Raw genomic sequence first — 14,529 nt, forward strand, 5'->3', positions numbered from 1 at the left:
GACAAAGAATTCACCCACTGAGCCATCTTCCTAGCTCCAAGGCCTGCTCTTGTTAATAACGTGTTATATCTACTACAAGAGGCCAACATTAATCACTTCTCAGGGTGGAACCCCCATGACATATGCCTTAAATCAGCCTCCTCTCCGTCTCCCTCTTCCTCTCCCTCTCCTTCTCCTCCTTCTTCTTCTCTCTTCCTTCTCCTTCTCCTTCTCCTTCTTCTCCTTCTCCTTCTCCTCCTCCTCCAAAATGTGTTTATTGGGATGGTTCCCACTCATCTTGAATCAGGTGCTTTTCAGTGCTGCTTCCTCCTGAAGGAGCATCCTTCTGTCAGCCTTGCTTTTCTGCCTGTAGACTCACAGAGGACAGTGGAGCAGCCGACACACAAGACTACTGTCTGTGCATGGCTAAAGACCGTGGTGAGTCTATAGCATCCTGGGCACTTCTCATCCATAAAGTAGAAATTGGGGCTCTGCACCAGGAGCTTTTTCTTGTGTTTCCTCTTTTCCTCTTCTGGAGATGGATGAAGGAGATCCTTTGCGAGAGGCATGTTCTCATAGGGAGGTTGCCACTGCCAGAAAGCCAGGCTGCACTTCTTAAAGGCTCCAAAACCTCCCCAACACCACACAGGGACTGAGCTTCTAGCACAAGGGTCTTTGGGGACAGTCCACAGAGCTGGTTCCCACGCACTGGCATTAGCTGACTTTGGCACATCCTGGGAAGTAAGAAAGGGGAGGGAGGACGGCAGTCAGAAAGGGTGCATAACTGAGCCCATCACCTGTGAGCATCTGGGGCTTCATACTGATAGGGAATGGAAGGGACACATACTTAGGTCATTCCACTCATGGGCTGGACTGCAAGTCTTCACTGAGTCCCCCCATGTCAGGGACTGAGGTTCTTCCCCAGGGGTTGCCAGGCCAGGCTAGGGCTATGTTTGTCGGAGAAAAACACCTGGGGGCTCACTGGCAAGCTTGCTCAGAGTGGGAGGAAATGGGGTCCCTGGATTGTGGCCAGCAGCAGGCCAGGCCTTCTTTCTAAGCCCCTCACAGCTACCTCCACCAGATCTGCCTTCCTGTGAGGTGAGAAAGCCTCCTTGGCATTCAGAGGCCATTTTATTGTTCTCTGGGTTTGTGGAGTTTCTTCTAGGTTGCTCAGTTCTGTCTTCTATCTGGGCTATGTAAGGGTAGCAGTGAGGGTCATATTAGGATGGGCTTTGCAGGATTAAATTCCCATGGGCTCTGGAGGAAAATGCTCTTTTCTGTTGTTTTTATGCTTTGCTTGTTTTTTTGAAACTGGATGTCTATATAGCCTAGGCTGGAACTCAGGAGCATCCTGCCTCAGCCTCCAGCCTGCCTCAGCCTCCAGTGCAATGGGATCATGGGTGTGTACTGCCACACTCAGCTCTGTTTTCCTAAAACAAAACAAAAAACTCCATTCACTAGTTGGCGATTGGCTGACTGGTAGCTTGTTGTATAGCAGAGACAATGACCCTCCTGCCTCTGGCTCACTAACATGAAGAGCTATGGTTGTCTGAACTTATTTCTGGACATAGGAGCGTGGCCAGGCTTGATGTGCCAGGGACAGAAATGGCCTTTTGGGTTGAGCTCTAGGAAATGGAGGGTAAATCTTTCTTCCAGGCAGGATGCCCCTCGGGTATGTCTGAGGTGGTAGGAACGGAGGTAGTGTAGGCACCTTCTGCTGCCTTCCTGTGGCTCGTTCTCCTGTGCTTGCTCTGGGCCTGCTCCCCAGAGACCCGCTTCTAGGATTCCTGCTCTTGTTCCAGTGTTCCTCCCAGGCTCCATGTTATGAACAGATCCTCACTTCCCAGGGTTAGTGGTCTTCGGAAGTGGTTTGGAGGTGGTTTGGATTCAACGAGGGCCAAAGAGGCGGAGCACAAGCTGGCAGGTGTGGCTTTAGTCTCAGGTATTTTGTTAAAGCAACAGGAAAAATAATCTGGGCCACAGAGTATGTCATCAGCCCTTTTGGCTTTTAAACTAAATGTCCTACTAGTAGTGCCCTTTGTGCCATCCTTTACCCCCACAAGCATGGTACAGCTTGAAGGGCTTATCAGTTTTGATATCTGGGTGAAGAATCAAAGACTGTAAAAATCCAAATACTGGCAAGCAGGCTGATGGCAGCAAGAAGCCTGCATATCCGCAATTATCTGCATACCCGCAATCATCTGCATACCCGCACATCAGCTGCATAGTTACATATCATCTGCATACCTGCATATCATCTGCATACCTACATATCATCTGCACACCCGCACATCATCTGCATACCTGCATATCATCTGCATATCTGCATCTTATATGCATACCTGCATATCACCTGCACATCTACATATCACTGGCATATTTGCATACAATCTGCATATCTGCATATTCTCTGCACATCATCTGCATATCTGCATACTATCTGCATATAATTTGTGAATCTGCCTATCAGGCTCTTTGTCTCCTGAGTCCCAGTCCTGTGCTTCTATCTGTGAGATGGTTGGTCGTCAGTTCTTGGCTACTTCTCCTGGATGGCTGCTCTGAGGTGTGGAGATTGGCTCTGGCCTCTAATCAACGGCACAGAAGCCTATATTGTTCCAGTGGGAAGTTTTCCCAGAGTTCTCCTCTCATCTCCGGCACCTCTCTGGTGTCATCTCTCACCTCAAGTGTTGGCACTCTGTGGTTCTATGGTTCTAGCTGACTTCAGGAAGCACCTTGATCAAGTGACACCTTGCTGTAGGGCCTTACTTACCTGTGGTTTTCTATTGCTGTGAAGAGGGACCTGCAGGAGCTGGACCCACAGATCTCAGGGACTTGCTATCTAACAGCCTTTCCCACCTGCAGAATCAAACTACGTCTAGTTCTCTGAACCTGAACACTCTTACCTCCAGGCTGCTGTGCAGGCTGTTCCCTCTGTCCCAACATACATCTCCCCCTGGAAAATTCTGTTGTATCTACCCAGATTAGCTTAAATGTGAGTTCCATGGAGCAGTTGTTCTTGAGTCCCATGATCTCCTGAAGCCCCGGGGAATGGCCTCTGCTGGCTGGGATGGGCCTGAATGAGGAATCGTGTCTTTCTGGTGAACGATAAACTCACAGGTCAGGACCATGATTGACGGCCTTTGTGCTACACGCCAGCCATAAAACCTCATACCTCAGCAGCAGTGCCAATGTCTGGGGGGCAAACCAGAGGGCTAAAGGACTTCTCTGGTCCTCCCTTCGGAGGGAACCTAGAGAACTCTGATCCAGAGGAGAAAGAGCTTCTGCTTGGTGGCCTTTGTGCCCTTAGGTCCTTGAGAGACAGAGAGAGAGACAGAGACAGAGAGAGAGACAGAGTGAGACAGAGAGAGAGAGACAGAGAGAGAGACAGAGACAGAGAGAGAGACAGAGAGAGAGAGAGAGAGAGAGAGAGAGAGAGAGAGAGAGAGAGAGAGAGAGAGAGAAATGGCCAGGAGGAGGGAGGGCAAGGCGGGGAGGATAAAGGAGCTGCTCCACGGCCTAGAAGAAACACGCCTGCGAGTCCCTCTCATCTCTTGTCCGAGAGTCACAGACAAGAACTCGGAGTCCCTGTCAAAGTTTCAGGCAGAAACAATAACTTGGTTTTGACCTTGCTCTCTTCAAAAAGCAAGTTGCTGCTGAGCTGCAACATCAAAAAGAATAAATAATTGTTTTTCTTTTTTGTTGTTATGATATGGATCATCTGAGCGGTTAGTGGTAAGCAAGCAGCTTTGATTCCACTCCGGCTCCCTAGCGTTCCAGCCCCTCTTTATGTCAGCAGGCTCCTGTTTCCACCCCAGGACAGCAGAATCCCTTGATTAAATTCATATTTGTTTTAATCTTTCCCTGTGTCTGATCTCCAGCTCAAAGATGGTCAGGAGGAAAAAAAAGCCAGCTGCCCCGCTGCGGCCATGGGAGGGCCCGTGTCAGGCCCCACGCTGTTTCTTCTGCCCGATGTGATAAGGCAGCCAGCCTGTGGTGCCCGGCTGGGCTCATGGTGCCAGCCCCAGGCTGGCACTTCCGGCAGCTTCAGGGACACCTATGGAGCTGCTGGCTGCAGGAGAACAGAGAAGGCCAGGCAGGAAGCCAGCCATGCCGGTGTCAACCTTGGGTTGGACTCCTGTCCTGGACTTAGCATGCCAGAATTCTCTTTAAGATTTTTTTAAGAGTCTTTATTTAAAATTTTATGTTTTTTCCATTTTAAAATGAATTTGTGGCTTGGCCAATTTCACCTGACCAGGCATGTTAAAACTGTACGCAACTCCATTTTTTCTTAATTTTATTTTTCTGCATTGTTGGGGCCTAAACCCACAGCCTCCCACATGCTAGGCAAGGGTTTGAAGTTGAAATTTCAGAACTCGGGTAGACAGAATAGCTTGCTACCCTGCTTGGTTCATCGCCAGGCATTGCCATTTGTCTGCATTCCGTATACATACCATGCTTCTTCCCCTGTTCCCCCAGCCGTCTGGCACATTTGGTGAGCAGCCCTAAGTACACAAGGTGGCTTTGAACATAGATGTGAATGAGTGTTTATTTATTTGAGACAGGATCTCATATAATCCATGTAGACCTCAAATTTGCCTGACAACCTTCAACTTCTGATCCTTCTGCCTCTACTTTCTGAGTACCGAAGCTACAGATGTTTGTCATCACATATGGTCTTATGGAGTGCTAAGAACTCAACCCCTGGCTTCCTCTTTGTTAGGCAAGCACTCTACCAATCAAGGCTTCACCCTTACCTTTTTATATATGGAAGGGGGCAACTGATCCTTTCTAATTCAAGACTTCCTTCAGTACAGCCTCAACCAACCACTGCTGTCATTTAAAAACAAAACAACAGGCGCTGGAGAGAGAGTTCCACAGTGAGGAGTCAGTTGCTGCTCTTCCAGAGGACTGGGGTTCAATTCCCAGCACTCACAAAGCTCTCACAACTGTCTGTAGTCCAGTTCCAGGGCATCTGGTGCCCTCTTCTGGATTTCTTGGGTACTGTATGCATATGGCGCACATACATACATGCAGACAAAACACCCATTCACATAAATGAAAAAGATAAAAATGAAAATTGCTCTTTTGTGGTGCCTCCTAGGCATTGGCTGTGTCAAGGTGAAACCGAATATCTCTCTCGCAACCATCAGCTATCAGAAACTCATTGAAGTGGATGATGAACACAGGCTTTGTACGTTCTATGAGAAACCCATGGCCACAGATGTAGCTGCTGATGAAGTAGCTCTGGGTGAAGAGAGGAATGGTTATGTTGTCTGGATCAGTGATGGGAATCACAAACAAAGTTTTTCCACAAAGCAAGGTGTTTCAACTCATGACAGAGGGACCAGTGCTGAGTAAGGGGATTCTTGCTATAGGACAAGGAGAACCGCAGACAGGAAGTCTGCTCACAGATGCATCATGGATGCTGATCTGAGTGTTCTCAACTTGGCTATTACAATAAATAAATAAACAAGGAGAGAAGGATATGCCTGTATTGACAGATACTACTGTGCTCAGTATTTGGATTGCTCAGTAGTTGGGGCCTAAAAGAACAAGGAGAATCTGTAAGGTTTTCAGCCTTTCTCAAGAAGATGATGTCTGACAATATGTTGTTAGAAAGCTCTTAAACAAAGATGTGGGAGGGGGGGAGACTGTTTATCCTGACCTCTCAGAACTGAAATAATCACAGAAAAACATATAATTTAAACCACTGCTTGGCCATCAGCTCTAGCTTCTTATTGGCTAACTCTTACAACTTAATTTAACCCATTTCTATTAATCTGTGTATTGCCACTTAGCTGTGGCTTACTGGGTAAAGTTCCAGTGTCTGTGTCTGGCAGGGCTACATGGCCTCTCTCTGACTCTGCCTCCTCCCTCCCAGCATTCAGTTTAGTTTTCCCAGCCTACCTCTATTTCCTGTGCAGGCCCAAGATAGTTTTCTTTATTAACCAATGGTATTCACAGCATACAGAGGGGAATTCCACATCACCTCCCTTTTTCTGTTTAAATAAAAAGGAAGGTTTTACTTTAACATAGTAAAATTAGATACACAAAATTGGTATCAAGCAAGAATTATAGTTACAATATTTATATCTATTTTATTTTTGTCATAACTAAGGAAAACTATAACAACCAATTCTTTAACTCCATCAAAGACTCCAGAGGGATATAATATTACCTAGTTAAACAGGAAGTGCATTGTAAGCAATTTCTAAAACTCTAGAAATGACAGAGACACCTCACTGCCTGGACAATTACCCAAAGTTCTTTTGTAAAGTTGGGGCATCCAGTCTTCAGCCTACAGGCCCATAGTATCCAACAGACTTTTCCATGAAGCAAGAGATTTCAAAGACAGTTCCACCTCGCAGTTTGTCAGTCACTTTTTTCTGTGTCCTGCAGAATGTCTTGCAGACTCTTTCATGAAACAGGAACCCCAAAAGATCATCTCACCTTTAGGCAAGTTCAGCAGTCATTTCTCTGTGGGTCCTACATGTCCAGTTCACATAGCATACCATCAAACACTCAGGCAAGAGCAGTTTCTTGCCCAAATGGCTAGCAAACTCTGTAAGTAGCCTCTCAATGCCCATCTTCCTCTTGAAGTAATTGGTGCTGCCAGGAGCAGATGTGTCTCATTGTCATGAAAAGTCTAAGTTATTAAAACATTTTAAGTTCCATATTCTATAGTCTTTGAAAGGTTTGAAGAATGCCTATCCATCTGAAATACATCTCTGTACATCTAGAAAATCTAACTAACATGACTACAAACTTGACTATTATAGATGACTATCTATTAACCTGTATTTCTCAACTACACATTACATTTTTAAATGAGCTGCACAAACACAATACCTTAATCAAGAGCAGAAATACATATACACAGTGTAACAAAATTGACCTTGAATTTGTATCAATAAACCATGATCCATACCAATGCAAATATCTATAGCTTATCTCCCTTTAAATGTAAAGAAATATTTATAAACAATATTTGAGAATATGGACATAGTTCTTCTCCAAACTGCTTCCTGATGTTTATTGGGTGAAGTAATTTTTTGAGGGTTGTTCAAGGCGACCTTTCAGGGGTCTTGGTGCATGAAATCACATTAGCCTGGAATGAATCCACAGATTCTCATTCTTTGTGGAAACAAAAAAGAACCTCTTTTCCAAAGCAACATATCCATAGACTCAAATCTGAAGTCAAGATACCTTTAAAGTATATATGTTGGTTGCTTGGCCCCTTCACAGTCAAAAAAAATTCAAAGAAAACACAATAATCTACATAATCCAGACTCTGTGTATTCTCAATCTTTATGTGGCTTATTTGTTTTAAATCTATTACTTTTTGATATTTATTTTTATTATATTTACTCCTTTAATCTATGACTGTCTGTACTCTGTCTCTTTAAAGACTTTGTTTCATTTTTTTATAAACCACTTACTTCTTTTTATAACTGTCTATATTCTTTTTCTTTTCTTTCCCAAGCTTATGCACATTTATTCAACATTGTGACCCATTTTTTTCTGTCTGAATTTGTCTTTATTGTGTATCTGTAATTATTTTCTGACCAGAAGCACTTCTTAAAATACTAAGCGCTTCTTATGAACTTAAGTTGCACCATTGTTAAGGGAAATACAGCACTGCCTGCTTGCCCCCGCACAGCCCAGCGTGGCGGAGCTGCTGGCCTATGAGAACCATGCACAATGCCCTATCTCTAGGCAGCCGGTCCATGTTGCCACCAAGCAAGCTGTAGCACATTGCTCACAAACCCCATTTAAATGCTCAGTCTCCTGAAAGAGCCAGAGGTTGCATTGGCAGCATGGTCCAGAAAGCTGGCATTTTAAAACTGCAGCCTTTTTCCTGCTACAACTGAATCAGGGAAACCTCTCTTGGAGGAGTCACAGCATGCTGTGAGCAAGCAAAGCCCATTTGGGGAAAATAAATGGGGCTCAACTTTGTCTTTTAGTGTCTAGAATTCCTTTCCAAGCCCTCTAAGGTTTTACGTGGACTTTAGTTGGCCACATCAGTATGCCAATTGGTTGTAAGGAGGCCGCTTGTTTTGTTCTCTGGCTGCTCAGCAGCTCAGACCTGAAATATTCGTACAGAAACATATTATTTAAATCACTGCTTGACTAGCTTCTTATTGTCTAATTCTTACATCTTAATTTAACATACTTCTATTAATCTGTGTATTACCATGTGGCTGTGGCTTACCAGGTAAAGTTCCAGCATCTGTGTCTGGCAGGGTATATGGCTTCTTTCTGACTCTGCCTCCTTTCTTCAAGCATTCAGTTTAGTTTCCCCTGCCTATCTCTATTCCCTGTGCAGGCCCAAGATATTTTCCTTGTTAACCAATGGTATTCACAGCATACAGAAGGGAATCCCACATCACAAAGAAGGTAAGAAACCCAGGACCAAAACACCCAAGATTCAGTATCTCATTACTCCACACTCCCTGAAGCACAAATATTGATGTGTTGCTCTATGGAACTGGAGAGATGGCTCAGTGATTTAGAGCATTAACTATTCTTCCAAGTTCAATTCCCAGCAACCACATGGTGGCTCACACCATCTATAATGAGATCTGGTGCCCTCTTCTGGCCTGCAGTCATACATGCAGACAGAGCACTCATACCTAAAAAATACATAAACAAAAAAAGAAACAAACAAACAAATAAAGAGAAACAACACACTAACATTATATTGGCCAAACAGACTATATTTAGGAAGATATACGCATGTACATGTATGTATGCAATAACAATTAGTAAAAGTGTGGGATGGATTTTTACAAAGACACTGTACCCTGGAAGTCTTCTACACCTGGAAATAGAGCCCAAGAACCAGGGATGCAGTTTAGCCTTGGAGCCCTCACTCAGCGTTACAAGAACTGCTTTCCATCCACCACCAGGAACCCAGGAGTTCTCATGTCCTCCAAAGACTGGCCTCTCCTGTCATCGGAGAGCATAAATTAGTTTTATCCGGTTGTGAACTTGAACTTTATGTAACTGAAATCATCAGTGACTGCTCCCTCCTGTTTTTGTCAACACTGTGTGAGATTTATCTATCCTATTGGCTGCATGTAGCTTTAATGCTCTTACTTTCTCTGCAGAGGAAGTATGCTCTCTCTCTCTCTCTCTCTCTCTCTCTCTCTCTCTCTCTCTCTCTGTCTCTCTGTCTCTCTCTCTCTCTGTCTCTCTCTCTCTCTCTCTCTCTCTCTCACACACACACACACACACACACACACACACACACACACACACACACCCCATTCTAGTCTTTTGGGACATTCTCAAAGATGTTTTATTGTGGCCACACATGTAACTTTCTGTTGGGCACATCTACCTAGGGATGTAGAATAGAGTAGAATAGTTGGGATCCCGAGGGACGTGGCACCTGGGCTTCCCATCAGCTGTGAAGATGACAAGTGTCACGGTCATGTTCAAGCTTCACCAGGTGGCGGGGTCAAAAGAAGTCCTTCTGCTAATTTGGTGGCTCCGATTGGACAGCCCCTTCATTCTCCTGTCTGTGGAGGTGTCTATTGGTCATGAGGATGACCATGTTTATTGAGTTCTTGCTGTACACACACTGCAGGTCCCACACAAAGCTTAGCTGACTTGGGTGGTGGAGTAGCAATAACCCTTTGGTGTAGGTGCCCTGAACATCATTTCATTTTACAGATGTGAGAACTAAAACTCAGAGAGGGGAGCTACTTGCTCAAGGAAACAGAACCAGTGATGTTGTTCTGATAAGAAACCCTGGGCAGCCTGGAATCAGGGCCTCTCTTCTCTGCCTCCTTGACATTAACTTTATTTTTATTTTTATTGGCATTCCTGAGGGTGCCACCCATGGTGCCAAACGCCATGGAGCCAAATCCTCAGTCCTCACCATAACTCTTTCTTCCCTCTCCCTGGACCCTCACAGAAAGGCTCCCTTGGGGTGTCTCATGCCCTTGGTCACTGCGTGGTGCTAATTTGGTCCTGGTATTTCCTCTGACCTCCTCTGAGGTACCTTCTGGAAGGCTGCTGTTCACCGTTCCACAGGAAGACAGCAAGCTGGGGAGATGGCTCAGTGGTTTAGAACACGGTCTGTGTTGGACAGTGGAGGTGCACACCTTTAATCCCAGTGCTTGGAAAGCAGAGGCAGGTGGATCTCTGGGAGTTTGAGGCCTGTCTGGTCTACAAAGTGAGTTCCAGAACTGCCAGGGCTACACAGAGAAATCCTGTCTCAAAAAACCAGAAACCAAACAACAACAACAACAACAACAACACACTGGCTCCTCCTGCAGGAGACAGGGGTTCAAGTTCAAGCACTCACATGGCAGCTCAGAGTGCCTATATGTGCCTGAGCCTTCATCCTGCACTCTTTCATAGGAGGAGCCATCCTGGCCTGTGCCCATGAGCTAGACAGACTTAGGAGAAGCATGGGAGAGCTGAGGCAGCCCTCCCTGAGGTGGGCAGGGTACCTTTCGTAAGTCCCAATTTTGAACTCTATTTGTACGATAGTCACTTTTACTGTCTGAGAAAAGAGGAGTTGAATAGATGACTCAGCACTTTGCTGACCCAGATTTTCCCAACAGAAATTATAGCCTGGACCAGTAGTGTGGACATCCATCGGGTGAAGGCAGCCTTAAGTCCTGGACAAATGGAACGTTGAACTTGAGACGTGATTTATGTAACAGTTTCTCACCTCTTTATTTCACATTCCGATTTTAGGGTTACATTTAAAATCTTAATGCTGTTTTCGGGAACGGTCAATAAAGTGACTGGCCATGCCTCTGTCACCATTGGGAGTCTTGTTTTCCTTTATGAAAACAACTTGAATACAAAGAAATGAGTCATTAAAATGTGAGAAACAGCTAACTCTGTAAAGAAAGAATATTGAGTTTAAATGAACTCGTAATTTAATACTTCAAAAATGTCATTGACCATAAATGGCAGTTCTTGAAATAAGTTTTAAAAGTTATAAAACAAAAAAAAAAATAAAAAGAGCAGCCATTGGTTACAGATATATCATTAAAATATCCGTTCCCACTGAGTTTATCTCAGCTGCCCTGGTTAGCACTGGGCGCAGTTTGAAGCTGTGGCTGCATTGGGTGGCCCCTGGGGCAGTCAAGGAGAGTGGCTGGAAAGAAGTTTCAAAGGAAAACTTTTCCTATTTTTTATTTTATTTTTGGAGACAAGGTTTCTCTGTAATTTTGGAGCTTGCCCTGGAACTAGCTCTGTAGACCAGGCTGGCCCCGAACTCACAGAGATCCTCCTGCCTCTGCCTCCCAAGTGATGGGATTAAAGGCGTGCACCACCACTGCCCAGCTCAGATGGAAACTTGTAGAAATGATCAGAAAGTGGCTGAGCGAAATTAATGAGAGAATGTGCACTTAGCCTGTGCGAGGCTCTGGGTTCAGTCTCGCCACAGAAAAAGGGAGAGAAAACTGACAAGCACGTTTTGAAAAAGTTGTATGATTGCAGAGTTTGGAGAAGACAAAAGTCGCCCAAATCGTGGCAACAGGCTAAAACAAACGTACAGTGGCTAAATGTCCCAATCCTGGAAGAACTGAGTCCTGGGCTACTGTGGAAAGTGGAGAGAAGCAGGGACTGGCTCTGACGATGGCACTCGGAGCTGCATCTAGCTTGAGCTGATCGACGAGGGATCTGGGTCCCCAGCCTCTGCCGCCCTTCAGTGTGGTCAGGCTCATCCTCTGAGCTCTCTGTCCTACCTACTTCTGGTCTGGATTTTCTGAACAGAGAACTATAGTTTAGCTTTTGCTCTGCTTTTTCCTTAGGATTTGCATTTCTGTGGAGTCAAGTAGCCCCAGTCGTGGAGAGGAAGCCCTTCTGGTTATATGAAGGAATGAGGCAATTAGAAACTGTTGAGGTGGTTTTTTTTGTTTTGTTTTGTTTTTTTTCTGAGATGTGGTTTCTCTCATCTTGGCTGTCCCGGAATTCACTCTGTAGCCCTGACTGACTTTGAACTCAAAGATCCACCTGCCTCTGCCTCCCAAGTGCTGGGATTAAAGATGTGTACCACCAATGCCCAGCTTAGAAACTGCCTGTTTTTAACTATCAATGAAATAAGTGACCCAGGCCAGGGTCATCATGAGTGTCGGGAGTATCAGACGGAAGGCTGATCGTGAGCTACGCTTGTGTACCGTGTCAAGTTATCAGTCCCACAGTCTGCTCATCAAAGGACGTGTGCCATTGCTGATTGACACATCCGGTTCTGGCCAATGACTCCAGAATCAAAGTTAGCTTTAGCGGTAGTGGGGAATCCGGGCCCTTCTGATGAGATGCTTCACTTGGGAGGTTTTCTTGCTAATGACACTGAATCTGTCAATTTAGCCTTGATTCTGGCTCACGTAAAATGACATTGGATCTGTCAATTTAGCCTTGATTCTGGCTCACGTAAAAGACAGAAGACTGCGGGATGAAATGCAAAAGAGCGAGATAGGCAATAGTCAAATATAAGATGTTGTCTTTGATTAGTTCCTAGTTAAATCTACCATAAAAGAGATTTTGGAACTGAATGAGAATTACATATGGACAGAGTATTGAATAACAAGTTAGCACTGTTTAGATTTGAGAAAGCAATTATGAAAATAGAGTATTATTTTACATGTCGAAGTATCATGATATCTACATGTCTACAACTTACTCTTACTTATTTGTGTGTCTGTGGATGGTGGAAGGGGCTGTGGGTGCCACAGCGTCTGTTGGTGGTCAGAGGATATTTTTGGGAGTCATTTCTCAACTTCTACCTTGTTTTGAGGCAGGGTCTCTCTTGTTTCTACTGCGGTGATGCCAATCCCATCCACGCTAGCAGGTTCACACGTGTCCAGGCGATTCTTCTGCATCTGCCTGCCATAAATGTAAGAGTGCTGGGATTGTGAGCACACACACGTGGGTCTCACTTACGTGGGTTCCAGGGATCTAAACTCAGGTCATCAGGCTTGTATTGCAAGCATGCTTGCCATATGATCCGTTTCCCTGGGTCCTGACATTTCCTTTAAGTGGTTCGGCCAAAATACAATCAACCAAAACAAAGAATCAAACACAGATGATGCAACTATGTCAACAAAAGATGAAAGGTCATTTTTTTCTCTTCTATTTTTCAGTCTATTTTTTTAACATATCTTCAAAAAACTTAAAAATGAGACTGTTTCAGTGTTCCTACAAACTTTTAAAATCTGTCAATACTCTGGTCACAAAAAGCAAAACCGTGAGAGTAGCGACTGACACAGGGAAGAAAAATGTACCATGGTATAAAATGCTGACTTTATGGCCCCACAGCAACAGTAACCTGAGGGAGGTGTGGGTAGGTTTGGGGCTGTGGCTTTGTCTCAGCGCATGAACCCCTCTGTGCTGGTGGCTCACAGCTCCTGCGGGAATTGTTGCCAGATTTATGGTTGGGCTAACAAAAGTCATTCAGCACTCTGGCATTTGCATGAGAGATGGAGGGCATGCAGTGAGGATGCCCAGGAAAGTCCTCATGAGACAAAACCAAACAAGGAAGAAACGTCCAGGCTGCAAACCCTCTGGGGTCCACTGCTGCCCTGCTCCCCACTGTGTTCTCCCTTCCCGAGGCTGAGGCTGAACATGGCTTCCTCAGGTCCAGACCTGTGACTCTTGACCTTGGCTACTAAGAGAGGCCTGTACGTTTTTTGTTTGTTTGTTTTGGTTTTTCAAGACAGGGTTTCTCTGCAGCTTTGGAACCTGTCGTGGAACTAGGTCTTGTAGACCAGGCTGGCCCCAAACTCACAGAGACCCACTTGTCTCTGCCTCCCGAGTACTGGGATTAAAGGTGTACACCACCAACACCTCGCGAGGCCGGTAAGGCTTTGAACAAGTTGTTTGTGTCCTGGGATATTAGAAACATAAACAAACATTTTAAAACGATCATGCCAGTAGCATTTGACTTGTCCCAATGCTGGGCCACCATCACCACTGCCCATGTGCGTCTCTCGCTCACGTTTCCTACTGAAAGTCTGCACCCACGAAACAATCACTTCCCACTCACCTCTCACCTGGCCCTGGCAACTCCCTCTCTAGTCTGTGCCCCGTGGATTTACCCGTTTTGGATGTTTCATATAAATGGTATTACACAGCATGTGACTTTTGTGCCAGGCACCTGTACTTTAGCATAATATTTTCAAGGCTCATCCATGTGTTGGGCTGTCAACACTTCATTTCCTTTTATGGATGAATCAAGCACTCACAGATACAATACTCCACGTTCGCTTTGAGGTTTCGGTGACCCGAGGTCAGCTGTGATCCGAACGTATTAGAAAGAAAACATCAGAAACAATTCTGAAATTTTAAATAACTTCTCAAAAGTTGTGAGCTTCTGTTACTGGCATACTGTGCCTGAAGAATAAGCCAGACTTTATCACAAGAAATGTATGGATAGGAAAAAGCGGTTAATAGATAGACCTTGGGAATGCCGGTATGGGGCATGCAGAAGAGCCTTGAGCACATCCCTGTGGATAAGGGATGGATGCTGAGCCTCACTTTGCTCATCACCTGGGATGGATATTTGGGTTGTGTTTCTAGCTTTGC

General features: G+C 45.1%; 1 protein-coding gene and 1 long non-coding RNA gene across 4 annotated transcripts in view; one reads left to right on the plus strand and one right to left on the minus strand.

The window, feature by feature from the left end:
• The window catches only part of LOC142852929 (uncharacterized), a 110,740-nt gene that overhangs the window by 19,942 nt on the left and 76,269 nt on the right, over positions 1-14,529 (plus strand). The window lies entirely within an intron of this gene.
• On the minus strand, positions 273-548 carry LOC142852928 (small ribosomal subunit protein eS27-like). The gene has a single exon (XM_075977904.1). The coding sequence runs from the start codon at positions 546-548 to the stop codon at positions 294-296; it is 255 nt and encodes an 84-aa protein (XP_075834019.1). The 3' UTR covers positions 273-293.

The sequence above is a fragment of the Microtus pennsylvanicus genome, chromosome 6 (assembly GCF_037038515.1).
Source record: "Microtus pennsylvanicus isolate mMicPen1 chromosome 6, mMicPen1.hap1, whole genome shotgun sequence".
Taxonomy (NCBI): domain Eukaryota; kingdom Metazoa; phylum Chordata; class Mammalia; order Rodentia; family Cricetidae; genus Microtus; species Microtus pennsylvanicus.